Genomic DNA, 23,360 nt, shown 5'->3' with positions numbered 1-23,360 from the left:
GCACGGGTACATGACGCCCCTAGTGTGTCACCTGGGGTGGAAGGCGACGCGCGGCTCGCGGCTCGTGCGCAGGCCGCCGGCCGTGCGGTCCACGCGCGCCAGGCACGGGTACAGGCCTGACACGAGGACGGCCTTCACCGCGTGCCAGCGCTCCGAGTTCACGTTCACGTCTTTGATATCGCCGGGGCCGCGCGCCTGCAACACATGACACGAATTAATAGGTTACTATCACGTTTAGAACGGATTTATTTCAGAGCACACAGAGACGTCATGAGATCGAGTGATTGATCCAGAAACCTGGAAGCCTTACATTGACAGCGTAGTGCCAAATTCAAATGTTAAATTCTTGCGTTTAACCAAAAAGTTTCTAACTTTCCAACAATCACGACGCTCTTGGACGATTAATGCGACGACGAAAAAGCTTGTGATGCTGGATGAAGATGTTCGGAATATCACGAACGGAGTGCCATAACAATGTGTCCATACTTTAAGAGCTCGGTATCACTAACAACTCCATAAAGTCGTCGAGGGAAAGGTTGAAGGAACCCAATCGCGTGGCAGGTTACCTATGAGACTGACAAAGTAAAGTCCGCAGTAGAAAACCGCGTATGTAACTACGCCAGGCAGTCTGCCAACAAAAAGAAATAGTGGGAGATCGTGCGAAGAGCTGTATTTACCTACAACCCACGTGAACGCCTCAACGTGACCACGACCGCTCTGCCAAGAGCGAAATTACTAAAAAGAAGAGAGCTTAGAATGTAGTTAGGCTAGGGAAGGGTACTCGCTGAAAATCAGCGTCGGGACTTTCACATAAGTCCCGAGTATCGCTGAGCGGGCGCCCTTTTGGCTCGGGATCTTTACTGGTATGGCTGGATTATTTTACTGTTTTTTGTTTTATTTTTTTTTTCTTCTTTATGTACCTTTTTACACTTGTAATTGTCATTTTTTTGTCCCGTGCCAAATAAAGATTTATTATTTTATTTCATTTTTTAGTTACCTTGACGAGGCAAAGTGCCCGTAGCTGGGCTAGAAGTTGCGCGCGGTGGCCGACGATCATTTCCATGGTGGCGCCGCAGATGAGGTTGCGAGCGCAGAAGGCCCGCTCTGTACCCGCCGCTCGGGCCGCCTGCCACGCCTAAAGCAACAAAAACAATCATTCATTCATAAAAATGAGATTTTTTTCTTATCTACTTACAATCCAGTGCGTGGTTTACACTAAAGCCTGGTCCGTGAGCACGTAGAATCCCGTCCAATGACTCCAAGCTACCCATCCTTATCGCTCGCGCGTAATTATATTGCTGTCGCGACTGTGCGACGCGCGCCCGCAGTGAGTGTGCGAGCGCGACAGCAACATAATTACGTGCGAGCGACAAGAATGGGCAGCTTGGGGTCATTGGACGGGATTCTACGTGCTCACGGACCAGGCTTTACAGAACCTTGCTACCTCTGGAATGGAGACCACGTACTGGAAAACATAGCGTGAGACGTCCACCCACAAGGTGGACCGACGACCTGATAAAGGTAGCAGGAAGGCGCTGGATGCAGGCCGCTACCAACCGTGTGATGTGGAAGTCATTGGGGGAGGCCTATGTTCAGCAGTGGACGTCTTATGGCTGAAATGATGATACAATCCAGTCTCCACTACAGAACCTTGCTGTCCCCTTTATTTTGTCGCGGAGGAAATGATTTACGCACCGTCACCACTACTGGGAGACAGGGTGGTGTGTGGGATTCCCGACGCTGCTCCGTCCTGAAAAGGACGGGGTAAACCACTAAAACCTCCGCGGCGTTCCGTCAACGCCCGAGTGGGGGTGTCGCGAGTATCTGGTCGTAGTCTTATGCTCGTATTCACAAACATTACTATGAGGTCTCACAGTGCGCGTGGAAGCACAGTGTGACACACGAACCAATCACAGAGCTCTATTCAAAGCTGTGCGTTCGATTTGCTGCTTCACTTAAGTAAGCATCGTTTGACGGGCATTAGACTTCCGCGACAAACCTTGCTGCCCCTGGAGTGGACGTTATAAACTGGAAAACGTAGCGTGGAACGACCTAATAAAGGTAATAGAAAGAGGTTGGATGATCGCTACCAATCAGTCAATCTGGAAGTCATTGGGGGAAGGCTTATGCTCAGCAGTGGACGTCTTGTGTTACAATCCGTAAATCTAAACTTTCTTGGAAATATTTAAATCATATCCAGAACAATAATCTGATTTCAATTACTGGCTTAAAACACATACTCAATACTAAAATAAAGATTCAAAATTACTCACCTGAAAAGCTCTCAGCAGCGCCATATGGTCAGAATACGCATCAGCGGCGAACTCCTTTCTTGACACACTTCCTCTCTTCCTAGTTTCAGGGCTCATTGATATCTGGAAGGGCTCCCGATTGGCCAGCGCACACACAATCGTCAACACTGGGTCCAGGCACTTTAGCACACACGCGTATAGCAACATCTTTCCAAGACGCGGTTCCACTGTCAAGTCCAATAAATGCTGCCCGATTTCGGTTAGATCTTCAGTAGGGGTCAACGCACCGAGAGTTTTGAGCAAGGCGACCGCGTTTCGCACCGCTAAGAACGACGGGGGTTCCAATGCTCGTGATAGGAAGTCAGCTATGGGTGTATTGGGCGGGGCCAATAGTTTCGTGTGGAGGCACAACTCTTGCAAAGGCACACGGAGGATTTCTGGTATGGCGTGCAAAGGGAGTGCTCGGGCACGTCGTTTTGAGCACAAGTGGAAGGCCAGGCCGGGGCGCGTGCGGCCGGCGCGGCCCGCGCGCTGTTGGCAGCACGCGCGAGAGGTCCACACGCATTGTAGGGAACACACGCCGCCGCTGGACTCGTAGTATTTTTCTTTCACCTGGTGGAGACAATTTTAATTGAAAGAAAAATAATTTATTAGTTTCAAACACAGTTTATCATATTAGCAGATATTTGACAGAATTTATTAAAGCATAATGGCTCAGCATGTGTACAGAACATAACGCTGCTCTGTAGGACGGAACCATCTTGAAGAGTGTCATCAGTGACGCAATGTCCTTGCTATGCGATATAAATACTACAGGTCTAGCATATAATGTCACCCCTCCCGTGCCGCTCAGTATGCGCTAAACCTGTAGGACAAAAATTACGCAATAGTTGTTCACAATCTGTGACAAAAAGAAGCTCAAGTAAATCTAAATCTTATATATACGAGTATAAAAGAAAGTCGTGTTAGTTACACCACTTATAACTCAAGAACGACTGAACCGATTTAGCTGAAAATTGTCAGGGAGGTAGTTTAGAGCCAGGAGAAGGACATAGGATACTTTTTATCCCGTTCGAAATTAAAAAAAAGTCTGCTTATTTATTGCCATTAAGGCGGAACAAAGTTCGCCGGGTCAGCTAGTATATGTATAAAAGGAGAAACTGACTGATTTAGTGACATATCAACGCACAGCCTAAACGACTAAACGTAGGCACTTGAAATTTGGAAGGGACGTAGCTTAAGTACCGCAGAGGTGCACTAAGAAAGGAATTCCCGAAATTCCCACGGGAACGGGAATTAGCGGAAAAACCCTTTTGTATGAAAAATCTAAACCGCTTTTAAGTTTGACGCTTGAAATTTGGCATGCAGGTACCTTAGTAAACTTAAAGCTTAGTTACAACAGGATATTGCAAAATTCCCACGGGAACGGGAGTTAGCGGGAAAAAAGATTTGTATGAAAAAATCTAAACCGCGTAAGATAGATGAAAGGGGTAAAACGGGATCCACGCGTACGAAGTCACGGGCGGCCGCTAGTAAGTTATAGAGACAAATATGAGCCGGGCAGCGGGTTGAACACCTTCTGGTCGAGGGTCTGTGTGTGACGTAGGTCCGCGACACGTACCTTGCAGGAGTCCACCACGTAGACCACGTCGTCGATGGTGACGGAGGTCTCGGCGATGTTGGTGGAGATGATGACCTTGCGAGCGCCGGGCAGCGGGTTGAACACCTTCTGGTCGACGGTCTGTCTGTGACGTGGGTCCGCGACACGTACCTTGCAGGAGTCCACCACGTAGACCACGTCGTCGATGGTGACGGAGGTCTCGGCGATGTTGGTGGAGATGATGACCTTGCGAGCGCCGGGCAGCGGGTTGAACACCTTCTTCTGGTCGAGGGTCTGCATGTTGCTGTGCAGCGTGAAGGTCTGATACTTCAGCGTGGCCATCTCTGTGTCGCTGGTTATCATATCGCGGAGGGTTACGATGTCGTCGTATCTGATGCAAAATAGAACGCCTCCAGTTAGGTACCATCGGCAACAGTGTTAACTATCCTTTGCCTGTCATGTCGTCTCGTTCTAGCGCAAAGAATCACCATTTGATGAGAGCGAGAGCAAAAACGGAAATGGATAGTTAACAGTGTGGCCGTGTGTACAGCAGTGTCAAATAGTTCGTGTCACCCAAAGTGGCCAAAAAGATTTTTTTATGCATGACGAGGCAGGTATTTGACCGCAATCGCACCTGGTGTTAAGTGAGATGCAGTCTAGGATGAGTTGATACAACATTATTTCAATTGTAACGAAGACGTGTTGCAAAGTTTTTGGCTACTTTGGGTGTAACGAACTATTTGACGCTAATTGTACGTCACAGTAACAGGCAAAGATGGCAAGACATTAATATTGTAAGGCGAACAACATCCACCCACAACAATCCACACTCCTGAGGACCACGACCACTCTGCCATAAGTGTAACGACTGAGAAGAAAGTTAGGTAGAATATGGAGTTGTGAAAGATCAAGCAAGATACGGCAAGTGGAATCTAGAGGCATCTACATGCTCAACTATGGACTGCTATAAGCTGATAATGATGAGCAAGATATCTGAAGATGAGTTGGTAAACGCACTTTTGCGCTAAACTGGGAACTTTAGCAGTTAGTTACTTGACAAAAATAAATTGTATTAGATCAATGGGGATGTTGCCTGGGTCAAAAAGCAAGAGTTTTAATTAGTCCGTCAGTTAACTTATCAAAAAATACTCTACACGTATTTTTCACTTTTTCAAACTAATGAAAATTTAAAGAGATAAAGCGCCCCAAAGTTCATAAGAAGAGGCCCGTGACGTCAACGCTTGCTTAAAAATGCCGCACGTTGTGACGTCGTGCGCAACTTCAACGCACCATAACTATGTAATTATTTGTTAGATTGACAAATAAAAATATATGTGTCCAATATTTTTTGATATTAAACATTACGGACTAAAAAAATTTTTTTAGGCAACTAGCCTATTATGACCCAAGGATGTTTGCTTTTGCTCACTGCGTTTATGAGGTTGTCAATTTATCAGGCTAAGGGTCATCCTTCACTATGTTTGCTAAGTGTTCTTATACACGAGCGGGTCATAGCCAACGGGAGTGGCAACATCAACTGTCGCCAACTTTTGGCGGCAGTTGTCGACTCGTCGGCGGCAGTCGTCGACCTGTCGCCGCCTTTTGGCGGCAGTTGCCACTGCCGTCAGCTATGAGCCGCTCGTGTATAAGAAGCCTTAGTTAGACGTTATCTCTAATCAAGAACTATTTTATTACGTCTAACAGAAACCGGTCACAACAAGAACTAAACTTACCCAGGCAGGAAAATCAGGATGCTGCCTTTCGGCAAGTTCAAATGAATGTGCTTCACCAAAGCCAGCATCAGGTCATGGTCAATGAGCTCCTCGGAGAAGGCATGGTGGTATACATCCAGAGCGAAGGCGTCTGCCGCGGATTCCTCCTCGACGTCCTTGGTGGCTTCGCCCGCGTGGTCGAACGAGGCCAATAGTTGAGCGCACTCAGTGTGCCCGCTCTCTGTCGCGTAGTCGAACGCTGTCTTGCCGTTTGAGTCTTTTATTGTGGGGTCCGCGCCTGAATGAATACGAACAAAAGATTATAATTTATACAGGGTGTTAGGTAAATGGGTATATGAGCCGACACTAGCCCATGTTAACATGTTCATATAAATGGTATGTTGAAGTCAGAAAATTGACATCTTCATTTTAATTTTCATACAAATCGGATTTTATCAAATTTATTTTGTATGAAAATTAAAAAAAATAAAATGATATCAATTTTCTGACTTCACCATACCATTTATATGAACATGTTAACATGGGCTAGTGTCGACTCATGTACCTAGTGTACCTCTTGTACGTGTCATGTACCACAATGTACTTTTTGTACGTGTCATGTACAAAATTTACCGCATGTAGGCGACATGTACCACAATGTACCGCATGTACGTGTCATGTACCACAAAGTACCGCATGCACGTGTCTTGTACCATAATGTACCTCTTGTACGTGTCATGTACCACAATGTACGTGTCATGTACCACAATGTACGTGTCATGTACCACAATGTACACTAACTTACCGATCTGCAATATATTGGCGGCGGTCTCAGCCAAGCCATGGTGCGCGGCGGCCATAAGCCCGGTTCGGCGCGAGCGCGAATGCGCGCAGTCCACGTGCACGCCTTCTGACAGGTACATGTACAGGATTTGGCAGAATGAGTCCTGCGGGAGAAACACACGTTAGCAGACAATACGGTTTTGTTGAAAAATAGCAACTGTTACAACTAGATAAAATGCCACAGTGTTTAGCTTGATGTGCCTTTCTAAAATCTAAATGGAAGGGGGAAGCTCCCCCTGCTCTATGTAACTCAAGAATATGTATTGGGATCTCATTAAGGGACTACACTAAATTAAATTTCTTTGTCAGCGAGTTAAAAGTGCCATTAGGCCAGGTTTCCACCAAGGTGAAGCAGAGGAATAATAATAAATACTCTTTATTGCACACCACATAAAAAGGACAGAAAGAAAAGGAACACATAAGGTACAATTAGGCGGTCTTATCGCTATGAAGCGATCTCTTCCAGACAACCTATAGAGAGGACAGTTACTTAAAACAAATGAAGGGGAAGGCGGTGTCGACACTAATGAAATAAATAATAACAAAAGCGTAAAATGAAGTAAAAGGAATGTCTTGCATGACCAATCAGATTTCTTTGCCATCGGGGGTTTGCCGTGAAGATCGGCTACGTAAGCCATCTTCGGACACACCAGCGCCGCCAAGACAGCTAGGAGTCGGAGTGGTCGCCATATAACATAATCATCATCAGATTTTATTATTCAGGAAACCGGGAAATCTGATTGGTTATTCAAACACTTCTCCGCTCCTGAGAAGGCGGAGATCCTTGGTGGAAACCAGGCCTTAGACAGCTTAGACTGGCCATGTCTGTCGAAGAACCGACAAAAACATCTAAGCAGGCTCAGGACGAAGATGATAGCAAGCGAAGTGGCATTGGGCTTGCCATATCTATAGTAGAATCGACGAGTAATAGTCAGATGATTCTCGAATGAAGACCACATCTTGTATCATGTACATACACACACACACACACACGCAAGCATACACACACACACTCACACACGCACACGCGCAAGCACACACACACACACACACACACACATACGCAAGCACACACACACACCAAACGCAACCTAAAATATGTGGTGATTTTGTTACTTTTTGGTTATGATAAAAAAAAATGTTACTTAATGTTAATTTGTTAAGGGAGAGCGACTCCTTCTGGCACAGGCGCCATTGCACTTACAAGAAAGAGTCCACCTCAAATCCTATTAATTGTTGTTGTTAACGAAATAAACATTTTTCATTTTCATTTCATCTTGGTGTCTCCCACTTGGATCCTAGCTGCTAGTGGCACTCACCAGGCTGCCGTCCTTGAAGCAGTCGTCCAGGAACTCGTCCATGTCTGCCTGCAGCGCCGGCTCCAATGCTTCTTTCTCTTCGCGCGCCGGCTCCTTGCTGCTATTACTGCTACTGTCCGGCGTGGTCTGCTTCTGACCTGTAGAGGTAAGACAAGGTTTAATCACTGAACATCGAAACCAAAGAGTCGGCTGCACTAAAGATGCGACTACACAAACTATGATAAACTTGAGGCAGAGAACTAACAAATCGGTTTTCACCGGCAACAATAGCAACCGCGGCAGCTGCTTAACTGCATAGAACTCCTATCTCTTGGGTTTGGAAATAAAATACGCACTTTCCATCACAGCGGGCATGGGTGAAAATCGCTTCGTGAGTTTCTTAAGCGGACAGTGTTATATTTATGTAGAAAATTACGATGATGAAATCGGGCAACTCTAACGCAACGAAACAAGTTGTAACACTCGACTCGGCTCAATGCTGCTCCAGAGAAACTGTCTGATAGAAAAAACACTCCGGCAGTCACCACTACTAATTATATAATGTTGTTTTTGCATTCCCATCATCTCAGAAGCATACCATTAGTACGCGTATAAGTGCTCTGGAAAGGGCCTAAGTACTGAATAAACTATTTGAATTTGACTTCAACCTGTGACTTAAGAGACTTTTCTACAGTAAACATACCTTCCAGGTGCGACCAGTAGCTGTTCCCAGCCTTGAGCTTGGCCTTGAGCTCGGTCTCGAGCTGCGCCATGCGCTTGGTCTTATAGTTGGTGATGCGCAGGACATCTTCCAGGTAGTACCGCTGGACTTCGTGTAAACGCCCCGGGATGGTCACCACGGGGCAGTTGTTGAAGTACCTGAGGAAGATAAAGAATGTTGATACTTTTCGTCGCTTAACTAAGGCACACTAAGGCTCGCAGCGCGATGAGCAAGAAGTCGCTAAACTTGTTCCGCTGTTGTTCCCACAGAGGAACAAAGAGGCTCTCAATGTGACTCACCGCGAGAATCTGCGTGTCCATGGTAGCAGACATGAGGATGAGCTTCATGTCCTTCTGCCGGGGCAGGGCGTCCCACACACAGCGCGATCAGCAGGAAGTCGCTGAACTTGTTCCGCTTTTGTTCCCACAGAGGAACAAAGAGGCTCAATGTGACTTACCGTGAGAATATCTGCGTGTCCATAGTAGCAGACATGAGGATGAGCTTCATGTCCTTTTGCCGAGGAAGGGCGTCCCGCAGCGCGATCAGCAAGAAGTCGCTAAACTTGTCCCGCTCGTGCACTTCGTCCACGAACACGTGCGTCACGCCTGGACAAGGAAAGTTTTATTTTTACAAATCATTACATTATCAAAATGATAAGTTGATCACACAGCGTCGTCCCAACGCTATTTCAGCGATCATGATTCACGCGGCGCATGCATCGCAGACGTTTGAAAATCGAAACTTTAAACGCTAATGTGATGTGACCGCTTAATTACTCCACCTTTCGTGTTCCGTCACGACAAGCAATATTAACTTACAAGAGTATTTTTTAACCGACTTCAAAAAAAGGAGAAGGTTCTCAATTAAAGTTTATGATTTTTTTTTATCTAATACGGTGCTCGGTGAAGAAGGTCACGGGTAGTATCTGGACGCAAGCGGGCAGCGCAGGACCGGTCGTTATAGAAATCCTTGGGGGGGAGGTCGAAACGAACCAACAAATAAATCAAAAATCAAAATCAAAAATATTTTTATTGAGCCATCCATTATTCTTACTAACTAATCAACAAAAACATAACTTATCAGTAAGTGTAGGTACATTGTTTGTTTACACAATATAGTTTTACATAAATTATATTAATAGTAAAAAGTACTACTGAATAAGCAATAATGAGGGTGGCAAAATGTATCAGATTCCGTCCCCTACCCGCCGCTAAGTAAAAACTGTGTTGCGACTGGTAGTGTTCGTCATCGTCCAACCGGGCAACGTTTGGCCGGTACACATCTTCCAACGTTGCGGTATAAATAAATAAATGTCTTTGGACAATTTCACACAGCGCTATTTAGCCCCAAAATAAGCAATTAATATGCTTGTATTGTATTGTGGTGGGTGCTACCTTAACGGATCTACTACATTTAAATACATAAAGCCTGACCAGGAACATAAAAACCCTCGCCATGTTGCGGAAAACTAATGGTACTAATTTCTTTTAATGGCAACAGTAACTGAAAACTTCATTGACATGTCACCTTGCATGTCAGTCTATTGCTGTCAAAGTGTAAACAAACTTTATTTTAAATGTGCGCAATTGATTTTGTGAATGAAATTGCTAAAATCTTTTTATAGTCGTGAAAGAAAAGTGGTTCGCAATGTGTACGATATCGGTACAGGATCCCAAAATCCTTGAGTTGAAATTCAAATAAAACTCCAATCTCAGAACGGAGGCGATTTAATGTTTGTAAGAAAGGTATAAGTAGTTCGGAAAAAACACAACGCTTGCGCGATCTAAAGAAGCACAGCGCCATCTATTGGCAACCTTTTGAACTTAACTAATGTGGTGTACGTACAATTTGTAAAATTATTTTCTATTACAAACATTATGTTTATTATTATTGTATATTATATCTATGAATTTAATTATGTACTTTATTTATTTATTTATGTTATTTAATAGACTTAACATTCCGCCCACCAAAGACTAGTCTTTACAATCCGCCCACCATGAGAATAGTAAGTTACAAATTACAAAATTTAAACATTTTAAATAGGCTCATGGTAAACATCTAAAATGAATTGGAAACATTAGCAACATTTTTAAATTTTTAACAATACATTTTTCTTTGGCTACGGAATAAGTATGGACAAAGTAACACAATAAAATCGACATTCCAAGTATCTATCTAATTCTAAATAGATTTAACAATCAGCTGTAGGTAAAAGACACAACTTTGAAGTTGGACGCTTGATGACGGAGTTTTTACAACGAAGTGAGACCACGCGTGTAATGTTGTCTCTACCCGGGTGCAATTCGACAATCTTTCCATACAACCACCTAGCCGGAGGTAAATTATCTTCCTTAATCAGGACTACATCTCCTAATTTAAATCCTGGTGTGCGTACTGACCACTTATGTCGTTGAAAAAAGTTTGTCAGGTATTCAGCCGACCACCGTCGCCAGAAGCATTGCACCATCCTTTGCGTCAACTGCCAGCGCCTTAAAGTGCTGAGATGAACATGTTGTTCAAAGTTGTAATCTGGGGGCAATACAAGAGATTGCCCAACCAGAAAATGACCAGGTGTAAGCGGAGCTACATCTGGTTCAGAACTGGCCTTAGACAGCGGTCTCGAATTAAGACACGCTTCTATTTGGCTTAATACTGTGCATATCTCTTCAAAAGTGAGAGTGCTATCTCCTATCACACGTTTAAAATGGTGTTTTACGCTTTTGATCCCTGCCTCCCATAACCCTCCAAAATTTGGAGAATGAGGAGGGATGAAATGCCAGTCAGTGTTGTTGTTTGCTAGAGCATCGGCTATTTCACAAGCGACCTGACTCCTCTCATCCCCGAACAGACAACGCAGTTCGCGAGAAGCACCCACAAAATTCGTGCCATTGTCGCTCCAGAGGTGGCTACAATGGCCACGTCTGGCGACAAACCTTTTGAAGGCGGCGAGAAACCCTGCTGACGTCAAATCCGAGACGGCTTCGATGTGTACGGCGCGGGTGGCCATACAAACGAATAAACAGATGTATCCCTTGTATGATTTTTGTCCTCGCCCCTTGGAAAATCGAATGTTTATGGGGCCTGCGAAGTCGACACCTGCATTTAAAAACGGTTTACTAGGTGTAACTCGACAAGAAGGTAGCTCTCCCATTAACGCATTTCGAGAAGCTCCTGCGTAACGGATACAAGGAACACAGTTGTGAATGTGTGATCTTATTAAACCTTTGACCCTCAATATCCAATATTTAGTCTGTAAGAACCGGAGCATCAATTGTTGCCCGCCGTGAAACGTTCGTTCGTGAGCATCAGCCACTAACAATTTAGCTAGCCTTGATTTATTTGGGACAACAATAGGGTGCTTGCTTTCAGGTGGTAATTCGGAATGACGAATTCTCCCACCAACTCTTAAAATTCCGTCGTCGTGAAGAAACGGCGACAGCGAAGAAAGAGGACTACTCTTGCTAACCTCTTCCTTTGAATGGAGAGTTCGAAGGTCATCTTGGAACCAGGTTTTTTGACATTTCAGAATGCATAGCTGTAGAGACTCCTTTATTTCGGACACAGAAATGTAAGGTAACAACTTAAGTTTGGGCTCGCGACATCTTTTTATGAACCTTTTGCAAAGAGCGACTACTCTGACCAGCTTTCGTAACGAAGAAAATCTGTCCCACAACCAATTATCTTCATCTTCGGGAGTTATCGCCGTCGCATGAACGCGGACTACTTTTTCTTCGTCGTTGTGGTTTATAGAGCTAGGTCTGCCGTAATTCAAAGATTCGCCGCGTAACCAACTTGGTCCTTGTAGCCAAAGAGGATTATGTAAAAGCTCAGTTGGAGTAGTGCCTCGCGACGCAATATCGGCGGGGTTGTCCTTTGATTGTACATGAGACCACTGTGAATTGTCCAGAAGACCGAGGATTTCCGACGTGCGGTTGGCTACAAACGTCTTCCATCGACTTGGGTGATCGTTTAGCCATGCCAACACCACTGTAGAGTCAGTCCACGCATGTAGGCGAGACTTCGGTACTCCCAGCACTTCGGCTACCTCAACCAGCAAGTTACTCACAAGGACAGCACCACACAACTCGAGTCGCGGAATGGATACTTGTTTTATCGGTGCTACTTTGGACTTGGCAGTAATTAAGTGGGTTTGAACATTACCGATTGGATCAATCACACGGATGTAGATGACGGCCGCGTAAGCAATATTGGAAGCATCGCTGAATCCATGTAGTTCAACCTTGGCGTCATTCGTGGTGTCAACCCATCTCGGTATGTGAAAATTTATCAATTTGTTTAATTCACTGCGATATGATTCCCACTGTTTCAGAAGCTCCGGCGGCAGCTCATCATCCCAACCCATTCCAGCGATCCACAGTCGTTGAATGAAAACCTTTGAGGTAATTATGCATGGTGCAATCCAACCTAGTGGGTCAAACAGACGTGAAATCTCGGAAATAATTTTTCTTTTTGTTTCAGGTGCGGACGTAGCGGCGCGCGGAGGCAGCTTCACCGAGTAATCAAATTCATCAGTAGTTCTGTTCCAGGTAAGTCCTAAAACTTTCGTTACTTGATCTTGCTTTATCTCTACATCTCTTCCTGTATCTTCTTTAAAAACTTCTAAGAGTTTGTTAGAATTGCTTGTCCATTTCTGCAATTTGAAACCACCCTTTGCTAGGAGTTGGTTTAACTGCTTGTAGACTTCGATTGCTTCGGCTTCCGATTGACACCCTGTCATGACATCATCGATGTACACATCTGATTTTATCCTCTCAGCGGCTAATGGATATTTATGGCCTTCATCACAAGCAATTCTTTGCATTGTTTTGACCGCTAAGTATGGTGCACAACCGGTACCAAATGACACAACCAAAATGCGATAATCTTCAATCTCCTCTTCCGGTCTTTCTCTCCACACAATTCGTTGAAAATCGACGTGTTCTTCAGAAACTTTTACCTGTCTGAACATTTTAATAACATCAGCAGACAAGCATATAGGATGAACGCGCCACTTCATGATAATGTGTCGTAAATCTGCTTGCAGTGTGGGTCCTACCATTAAGGTATCGTTCAAGGAAAGGCCGTTCGTTCCCTTACACGATGCATCAAAAACCACCCTCAACTTGGTAGTGCTCTTATCCTCCCTAATCACCGCATGATGTGGCAGATATACCGCATCAGGTTTGTTTCTTTGAGTTTCATCTGTGATCTTTTCCATGTGCCCAAGTGTCAAGTACTCATTAATCACCTCTGTGTATTGTTTTTTAATTTCAGGGTGTTTCAAGAACTTCCGTTCAAGACCTTGAAGTCTCTTCACGGCGATGTTCTTCGAGTTTCCATACTTACATGGAGGATCCGCGCATCGGAAAGGAAGATTCACAACGTATCGGCCAGACTCATCTCTTCGAGTGGTAGCATCGTAGTAGTCTTCACAAGCCTGTTCTTCTTGCGTTAGACGCTTCTTGAGGGAAACTGGTTCTGGTTCTAGCTCCCATATTCGTTTCAGCAAGTCATTTTCTTCAACTTGTGTGTGCATGCTGACAATAACATTGTGATGACACTCCCTACGCAAATCTTCAATTGTTCCGGAGAGGATCCATCCAAGGTAAGTGTCTTGGGCAATAGGCGTGCCTTGCGGGGCTTTAATTAGTCCCTCCTTTAAAATATGACAATAAGTCTCGGCTCCTAACAAAACGTCAATTTTGTTTGGGGAATTAAAGTTCGGGTCAGCTAATTCAATATTAGCGATCTCAGGCCAATCTACTAAAGCAAATTTCCTTTCAGGTAAAACTGACGTAAGAGTACCGAGTACATGGGCTCTGACCTGAATAGAAAAGGTAGGGTCACAACGGGACTGAATGTTGAGCATTACCGTATATTTAGAGGTAAGATCACCTTGTCCCCCACCTAAACCTGATATGGCGCTTTGGGTAGATGTCTTTTTCAGCCGCAGCAATTGAACGGCAGCTTCTGATATAAATGAGGCCTGTGACCCCTGATCCAACAACGCTCTCAAAACTTGAGACGACCCATCTTTCGATTCAGCCTTAATAAGGGCTGTTGCTAATAAAACTTGTTGGTGGACTGTAGTACCTTTAGAAAAATGGGCGGCAATATTAGTGACGGCCTCGCTATTCGACACAACATCGGCAGCGCTGTGGGCAGCAGTTAATGTAGTCGTGGTTGTGTCGGATTGGCTTTTGGGATGCAATAGGCTGTGGTGTTTGCGTTTGCAAATACGGCATTTGGTGAACGAGCGACAAACCTTGCTCGAATGGTTGTATCCGAGGCAGTTGAAACATAGCCCCAACGAGTTGGTAATGCTACGACGTTTATCAACATCCTCATTAGCAAACTTCTTGCAATTATACAACTTGTGTTCTTCAGAACAATGCGGGCATGAAATATTTGTGGTTGTATGCAAAGCTTTCGGGTTAGAAACTACATTAGGAGTGGCCTTGGGTTTGGTTTTAGGTTCAACAAACTCTAAAGCGCGGAAACGAGTACCTAAGAAATCTTTGAATTGGGTTAGTGTAGGTAAATCATTGGAAGTGCTACTAACCTGCAACTCCCATTGCTTGCGCGACTCGGCGTCCAACTTCATACTTACAACGTATATTACAATAACGTCCCAGGAAGTGACGTCAATACCTAAATTTGTTAATTCATGCAAACAATCGGTAGTTACATCTAACAATTCTTTAAGGGCGCTAGAAGACTCTTGTACAATATTGCGTTGACTGAACAGACGTTTCAGAATGCAAAATGATATGTATCTTTTGTTATTATATCGATCTGTTAACATATTCCAACATTTAACATAGTTATTCTGCGTAATTGGTACATGGCGTATGAGCTGATCTGCTTCACCTGACAATTGTGTCTTTAAATAATGCAATTTCTGAACGTCGTCAAGTGACGCGTTGTTATGTACGAGGGAAGTGAACAAATCGCGAAACGACGTCCATTCAACGTACTTTCCGCTGAAAGTGGGCAGCTGAATCTTAGGTAATTGTAAGACAGACTCCCCCTTAGGGCCATCATTATTTTTATTGTCAGGTGAAACATTGTTAGACTCGAATTTTGAAAGTACATTCTGAAGTTCAACCTTATAAGCTAAAAATGTCTCGAAAACGTTATCGAATGCATCATCCTGTATGTAACTTGATTTACTTAAATCTTCAGTAGTAAAATCTGCAACTAGCCTTTCATGTTTCTTTATAAAGTCTTGATACTGCTTATCTAGAATATCCAATCTCGCCCTAATGTAGTTCTCAGTTATCCGATCTTTAGGTGACCTTTTGTAGTTGGTAAATCCTTTCTCAATCTGTGATTTTAAATCTATCAATACACGCAAGGCTTTATCCATTATGAAAAATAAATAAAGTTATTTCTGGTTGTAATCCTAGTGAAGTGATTGTAACTCGAAGTGCAGATGTTGGGGTGTGACTGAGACGTTGAGTTGAAAATTCTAAGTCCGGTCCAATTGTTGCGTAAATTTTCTAAGTCTTTTGAAGCTTGCAATCGCTATGAAAACCGGCGTGGATTCCCCGTCTCGTCACTTTTAAGCGAATTATTCTAAGTCCAAGATCTACTGATTTATTCTAAGTCCAATTTACTTTACTTAACACTTTGTAACACGTCAATGTACTCACGGTTTCACTTGCACTTTACTTATCACTGATTACGGCTACTGCTCCTTGCTCGCTCATCCAGTTCCCAGCGCCGGCGATGGTTGCTCACACAGCACGGTACGGTAGGGGCAGCTTCCAGGTAGTACAGCGCGGCAGCGGTGCTCGAGACTCCATACATTGGATCACTTCACTAGGCACTTAATACTTTGCATACAATTTCCAAGGGAGGACTTGTGCGTTCACTCAAAAACCGTCCTTCGGCTCGTAGGACCTTGTACGATATCGGTACAGGATCCCAAAATCCTTGAGTTGAAATTCAAATAAAACTCCAATCTCAGAACGGAGGCGATTTAATGTTTGTAAGAAAGGTATAAGTAGTTCGGAAAAAACACAACGCTTGCGCGATCTAAAGAAGCACAGCGCCATCTATTGGCAACCTTTTGAACTTAACTAATGTGGTGTACGTACAATTTGTAAAATTATTTTCTATTACAAACATTATGTTTATTATTATTGTATATTATATCTATGAATTTAATTATGTACTTTATTTATTTATTTATGTTATTTAATAGACTTAACACAATGTGTTAAAGTATTTGTCGAAGAGAAATACCAAGGGTTCGGACAATATTTTCATTGAATAATGTTTCCAACATAGGTTGTCAAATTGACTGACATGTTTATCGTATAGTACAGTCCACTATGAAAATTAGCCGTGGTTTGTTTCAACTACCTATTTTAAAGTTTTTTGTCACTTTCTAAGTGTTGAATTTTATGGAATTGGGAAAGAAGTACCGAGTTTGAAGCGTTCATGAGCAGACATTGCAGTTAAATATTCAAGTTCTGAATTTGATTATGAATGAATAATAAAATAAATCCTACTAGCTCGATTGATGGTTTCATTTAATTTATTTAAACCAGGTTACCTATAATAATATTTTCTCGTTAATTTATGAAAATATCAAATTAGCCCGTAATCCTGAATCCTGATACATAAAGTTAGCCTATTAATTTAACACAGGTACGACTGTACTCAGTGTTGCACTATCAAATGCAATTGAAGCGCCTCTATGCCAGGGTTTTTATGTTCCTGGTCAGGCTATACATAGTAACACTCAGACCCGTCACAGAAATCAAAATTCATCATTTCAATTTCTGCCCGGCCGGGAATCGAACCCGGGACCTCTCGGCATAGTAGTCCGTTCTGAACCACTACACCAAACGGCCGACAAATGATATAAATTGTCATGAGTTGACGAGTTATCTGGTATCACGTTGTCGGCATTCAGCTGTCAGGATTGTCTCGGGAATCCACAGCTCCCACACCTGCGGGGTCACTGACCTGCGAGCGCGGTGTCGCCGCCCATAAGCGTGCGTAGCAGTACACCGTTGGTACAGTACGTGAGCACAGTACGGGGGCTCACACGCGACTCTAAACGGATCTGGTAGCCGATGGACTGGCCTATCTTCTCCATGCGCTCGTATGCAACCTGGGGGAAATTAAAGCGTGGTTTGAATACATGTCTCGAACACTTTATCTTTACAACAGTACTCGCGATAACGGGTGATTTTCTGTGCTAGCCTCGACACCAGATATTCTAAGCCACTCTCTCTCAGCAAATGATCTATAAGCTTAATTACACACCCACTTGGCTGCAAGTATCTAAGTTAGCCACTCACCTGCTCAGAGACATGTCTCTATGTTAGAAGTGTATCTATGCTAGACATGTGTCTATGCTAGACGGTGCAGTCCTGTTGTCCCCCCTGCTTGGCCCCCCTGGGGGAGCCAACAGGATTTCGAAATCCTGTTGTCCCCCCTGGCTAGGGGAGACAACAGGACTAGATTTTCAATCAATGATTTGAGGACTGTTGTCACCCCCTGGCAAACATTGGGTATTTAGAAGCCATATATTTTTGTAACATTTAAGAAGTTCTGGAGTACCTGACTAAATGCCATATTGCCGAACTAAATACCTAAACGTAGGATGTCAAATAATAATTAACATTTAACGAAAAAAATATAAGTTGTTGGTACCGGTAATATTTCTGACTATTCCAAAATCTGCTTTACTTGCTTTTAAATAATATAATACAAGTAAATGCGAAAAAAACTTTATCTGTCTATCTGTTACGAATTCACGCATAAACCATTGAACCGATTTTGATATTTGGTAAAGAGATAGTTTTGAGTCCCAGGAAAGGACTTTGGACAGTTTTTATCCCGGTTTTTTAAACAGGAATGCGCTCTATATTTTTTCTGTGACAGAAAAAAATTTACGTGGACAAAGCTGTAAACAAAAGCTAAGTAAGTATATGCTATTCTCATGTATAAAAAATATTGTCTTCTGTAAAGTTGACTAAAAATCCGTTTAGTAGTTTTAACGTGAAAGAGTATCAAACATCTATACTATTCCATACTCACAAATTTTCGCATTTATAATATTAGAAGGTAGGACACTAAAACTGCATAATTTTAAATTAATCATAATTAATTCTCAACAAATTAATTGCTCAGTGATTCAACTAGCGGCCGCCCGCAACTTCGTACGAGTAGAGTCCGTTTAGGTATTCACTCAGTTTGGGAATTTGGCATTCAGTCAAGTAGGTATTCAGTATTTTACAAATTGTGTTATAAAAATACATGGCTTTTAAATAATGTTTGTCAGGGGGGACAACAGTCCTCAAATCATTGATTAAAAATCCAGTCCGAGATTTTGGAACAGTCAGAAATATATTTTTTTCGTTAAATGTTAATTATTATTTGACATCCTACGTTTAGGTATTTAGTTTGGCAATATGGCATTTAGTCAGGTACTCCAGAACTTCTTAAATGTTACAAAAATATATGGCTTCTAAATACCCAATGTTTGCCAGGGGGGGACAACAGTCCTCAAATCATTGATTGAAAATCTAGTCCTGTTGTCTCCCCTAGCCAGGGGGGACAACAGGATTTCGAAATCCTGTTGGCTCCCCTAGGGGGGCCAAGCAGGGGGGACAACAGGACTGCACCTGCTAGACATGTATCTATGCTAGAAGTGTATCTATGCTAGACGTGTATCTATGCTAGACATGTATCTGTGCTAGACACGTCTCTATGCCAGACACGTCTCCCCGCCAGCCTCTCACCCGCTCGGCGACGGACACGGCAGAGATGCGTCGCGGCTGCGTGCAGTAGATTCTCGCAGGTTGTTTGTGCTCCTGGCAGTGCTCTAACACCAGTTGCGGCAGCTGCGTCGTTTTGCCGCAGCCGGTGGCACCCGCCACTATTATAACCTATGAGAAAAAATCAAGGATAAATAAAGAAACTTTCATCATTAAAAAATCTTAAGGTCTGGTTCAGAAACAATGGTTGCTGGACAGTTCTCGCACATTTGCATCAAACCGATAACGCTCGGTTACCGCCTCGGCAATGAGAACCACCTAGAAACTGCGCGATTGTAGCGCGAGTCTAAAGTCTACTACCACTGCTTTAGGACAATAATGCTTAGAGGAAGCCATGCTGAATGAAGATGAAACTCACGTCACTTTTCAGCCTACATTACAATATGGAAGTTGCACCACAATATGCATGCATGCCTCATTATTTCTTCTGGTGTTCTGAATGTCAATGAGTAATGGTGATAGTTCACCATTAGATGATACAAAAGCTCTATTGTAAAAAAAATATTAGCCATAAAACTTGAAGAAATTACTTTTAGCCAACAGACCCTATGAGGACCAATGTTGCAGCATGTCTACTTGTATTGTATGACATAATATTCAATAAATTTTATACTATTTAACATTTTAAGGAACTTGTTCACAATAACCAAGGTAGAAAGTTTTATGTTTTTGTGAAAGTTGACTTGAGTTCACAAAAAGATAAAAGTATCTGGAACTATGCTTACCTGGTTGTGTGTGATGGCATGGAGTAGTTCTTGCCTCTGTTCGTACACTGGCAGTTTCTCCCTGAACTTTATGAGGTCTGGGTTGTATGTAGTATTTGGCACCTACAAAGAAATATTTTTGTTTCTGTATAGTCAGCAAATATGATTAGCTTATAAATAAAAAGAATACAAAAATATTAATTACTATTACTTGAAAAATTTATACCCTGAATTTCACTTGATAGTATTTCTTAATATCAATCAGTAGATATCTAGTAAATGTATTGAAAAAATACTCCATATACATAGATCTTATTCAGCAAAAACAAAAGTAGCATGCAAGAAAATTCTTAAAACTTACTTTCAGTTACTTTTTGTTATGGTTACAAGAAATTATTGTTTTTAAGTAAAAATGATATTTTATCAATGTCTTACAACAATGGAGTAAATTGTCTGGAGGTAACTATACTTCTTTTGATGCAGAATTACATTTTTTAATGAAATAATACCATTTGCAACTTAGCTAATTATGAAAGACAATAAAATGTAACAATAAGTCTTACAAGGTAAAAATTAATTTATTGACTGTAACAATGCTTAATACAGTAGAACCTTGATAACTTAAACCTCGATAACGTAATAACCTCTATAAATTCATAAAATGTTGTGTTCCCTTCCCCTCGGAGTCCAAAACCTCTTTTACTTAAAATATGAACCCTCTATAACTTAAACGAATAATTTGGGCTTCACACCTCAGTAACTCAAAGTTGTACTGACGACGACCTTTGTAACTTCAATCATCTGTCAATGAGACGAATGTGCAATCAAAGAAGGTTTCCTGTAGACCATTGTTATTGTCCATTGCTTACACGTGTTTACCAAATGGCTTCAAAATGTAAACAATAGACTAAAGTTTAAGTACAGTAACTTATTTGTTTGTTTGTGTCAGTATCTTTTAGCCTTCGTTTCGGCAGCATCTCTTTACACACTGTGAGTGAAAATGAATTCAAAACGAAAACTGAAAGCATTAACATATGCTGAGAATTTTATGCAGAATAAACTTCAATAAATATACCTACCTTTAAATGTAAAATAAAGTAAATTAACCTACCTCGTCTATCTTTAATAGTCTTAAACAAAGCCCTTAATCGAACCTCTGTAAGTAAAAATATAAACCGATAAAAACTCTTTAACTTAAACCCTTAGTAAGTAAAAACCTCTATAACTCAAATTATTTAACGTTTCCCTTGGTCTTTATCTTATCGAGGTTCTACTGTACAATGACAATAATATTAAATTACGCCTTCCCATACCTGAGCTACTCCATTGTTCAACTGCCCAAGAGTCTTATGAGCTAGTTGTGGGCTGCGTTCCTTCTCCGGACAACAGCTCAGGTCATCCTTCTCCTTGCTGGTGATAGGGAAAGCATTGAACAGCTCTGCTATGGTACACCGCATGTTGGAATCCAAGATGAGTTTCGCATCATTCTGGATTATGGTTGAGCCAAGACGCTTGTATATCGTCAGGTAGCGGTTGACACCTTAAAATAAAAAGAAACATGTTAGAAAGTTAGTATTACTTTTAATTGCACAACTATTTTGCCTACTCTGGATTATGAAGATTGCACAATGCCAAGAAATTTGGTTTGAACTACAAAGATAACGAGATAATTAAAGCATAAAACAAATTTCTGTGCGCAACAGTTATTTAACTGTACATAATGTCAGCAAACGCTCGAGTTATTGTTTGTAAACTAAAAGTCAAAGCCAAGAGATTTACCTTTCCCGCGCGATTTTGACTTCAACCCCAACTTCGCCACTGTCTCATGGATGAAGCCTCTCTCTTGAGCCGACAGAAACGTCGGAAACTTAAGTTCAGTCTCATTTTCATCGCTCAAGAACTTATCCAGTTGGATCTTCAGAGCTATACTCACTGACTCGGCTATTGGAAAATGTTTATTGCCTAATTGGCGCCTTCCTTTCTTCGAACTCATGTTGAAGCGTGATCTAATTTTAGTCTTTTCTAACCAGGAATATTGGTAATCACCATACTCCTTAGATAATTTTATTTACACTAAAATTATCGCCAATCGCCTCAATTCGTTCATCAGAAGGCCAACAAAAAATCACCTCTTCTCTTCTTCTGCCTCTATCTGTCAAAATCTGACAGTCAGCCAGTGTGACCACTTTTTCATCAGACAATCTACCAAAAAGGATGCTCAAATCTACCAAAATCTACCAAGACCTATTTAAAATTCTACTTAAATTCTACCACTAATACCTATCTAATCCAGGTGGTTGGCACATAAAGTAAAACATATAATTTGAACAAAATATAGTATTTTTATTTATTTATCATCATCATTATAAATAATCTTTTTTTTTAACATTTTTATATAATTTTTTGTCATTTTTAGGGTTCCGTTTTTTGCCATTTGGCTACGGAACTTATAGATTCGTCATGTCTGTCTGTCCGTCCGTCCGTCTGTCCGTCCGTATGTCACAGCCATTTTTTTCCGAAACTATAAGAGCTATACTGTTGAAACTTGGTAAGTAGATGTATTCTGTGAACCGCATTAGGATTTTGATGCAAAAATAAAAAAATAATAATAAATATTGGGGGCTCCCCATACTTAGAACTGAAACTCAAAAATCTATATGGATAGGTCTTCAAAAATGATATCGAGGTTTCTATAATATTTTTTTTCTAAACCGAATAGTTTGCGTGACAGAAGCTTCCAAAGTGGAAAAAAGTTGGACCCCCCCCCCCCCCCCCCCTCTAACTTCTAAAATAAGAAAATGAAAAATCTAAAAAAAACATGATGTACATTACTATAAAAACTACCAACGAAAATTGTTTTGAACGAGATCTAGTTCATTACTTGTAGCATGGATGCTTTAGGTTTAAAATTTGTGCAATTTCCAGCGCTCTTTATAATATTAATATAGATAATTATAACACTTTTAAAATTAGTACTATTTAATAATACAAGTTTTAAAAGTTTAATTTCATTGATAAATAAAAGTACTTCTTAAAAATAAACCCTTGGTTTGAACGTTTGAATTTTTTGATGTCGATATTAACAACACTAGCCAATATGTGGCAACATTTGTGTGCATTGAATTGAATTGAACTGTCAAGTTAGTTCGCCTTCATAAAATGACCATAGTTTACGTGACATTGGCGAAATCATGGTTCTCAAAACCAAGCCGTCGCCAAAATAAAAGAAGAAGAAGAAGTGACCATAAACGGACCCTAAAGTTCTTTTTTTTTGGCCTGGATTCTCGGCTCGTTTACAATTTAATTTTGGACTACCATTTATAAGAATTTTCTAAAAATACCAATTATCTACCAAAATCTACTAAACGATTTCGCACTACTAAATCATCGTTCTCTTTGCCTCAAATCTACCAAAAAAGTAGAAATCT

General features: G+C 41.8%; 1 protein-coding gene across 1 annotated transcript; it reads right to left on the bottom strand.

The window, feature by feature from the left end:
- Positions 1-27: 27 nt before the first annotated feature.
- LOC135079499 (3'-5' RNA helicase YTHDC2-like) lies at positions 28-22,100 on the bottom strand. Its single transcript, XM_063974156.1, has 14 exons — positions 21,712-22,100; positions 21,246-21,472; positions 19,954-20,055; positions 19,193-19,339; positions 17,409-17,556; positions 8,884-9,031; positions 8,409-8,584; positions 7,727-7,863; positions 6,370-6,511; positions 5,586-5,862; positions 3,874-4,243; positions 2,274-2,864; positions 998-1,135; positions 28-195 (listed from the first exon to the last, which is right to left on the bottom strand). Exons 1-14 carry the CDS (start codon positions 21,923-21,925, stop codon positions 28-30), a joined length of 2,985 nt encoding a protein of 994 aa, XP_063830226.1. The 5' UTR covers positions 21,926-22,100.
- Between the last annotated feature and the right edge of the window lie 1,260 nt (positions 22,101-23,360).

This window comes from Ostrinia nubilalis, chromosome 16 (assembly GCF_963855985.1).
Source record: "Ostrinia nubilalis chromosome 16, ilOstNubi1.1, whole genome shotgun sequence".
Classification (NCBI taxonomy): Eukaryota; Metazoa; Arthropoda; class Insecta; order Lepidoptera; family Crambidae; genus Ostrinia; species Ostrinia nubilalis.
The sequence above is the reverse complement of the archived record's forward strand: the minus strand, read 5'-3'. Positions and strand labels throughout refer to the sequence as shown.

What these genes read in the sequence shown, in the direction of transcription:
- LOC135079499 (XM_063974156.1), bottom strand. Translation starts at nt 21,925, where the DNA reads ATGAGTTCGAAGAAAGGAAGGCGCCAATTAGGCAATAAACATTTTCCA. An exon ending in CCGTGTCCGTCGCCGAGCGG is followed by an intron (nt 17,557 to 19,192) that starts GTGAGAGGCTGG and finishes AATTTCCCCCAG; the next exon opens with GTTGCATACGAGCGCATGGA. An exon ending in CGCCAATATATTGCAGATCG is followed by an intron (nt 5,863 to 6,369) that starts GTAAGTTAGTGT and finishes GTATTCATTCAG; the next exon opens with GCGCGGACCCCACAATAAAA.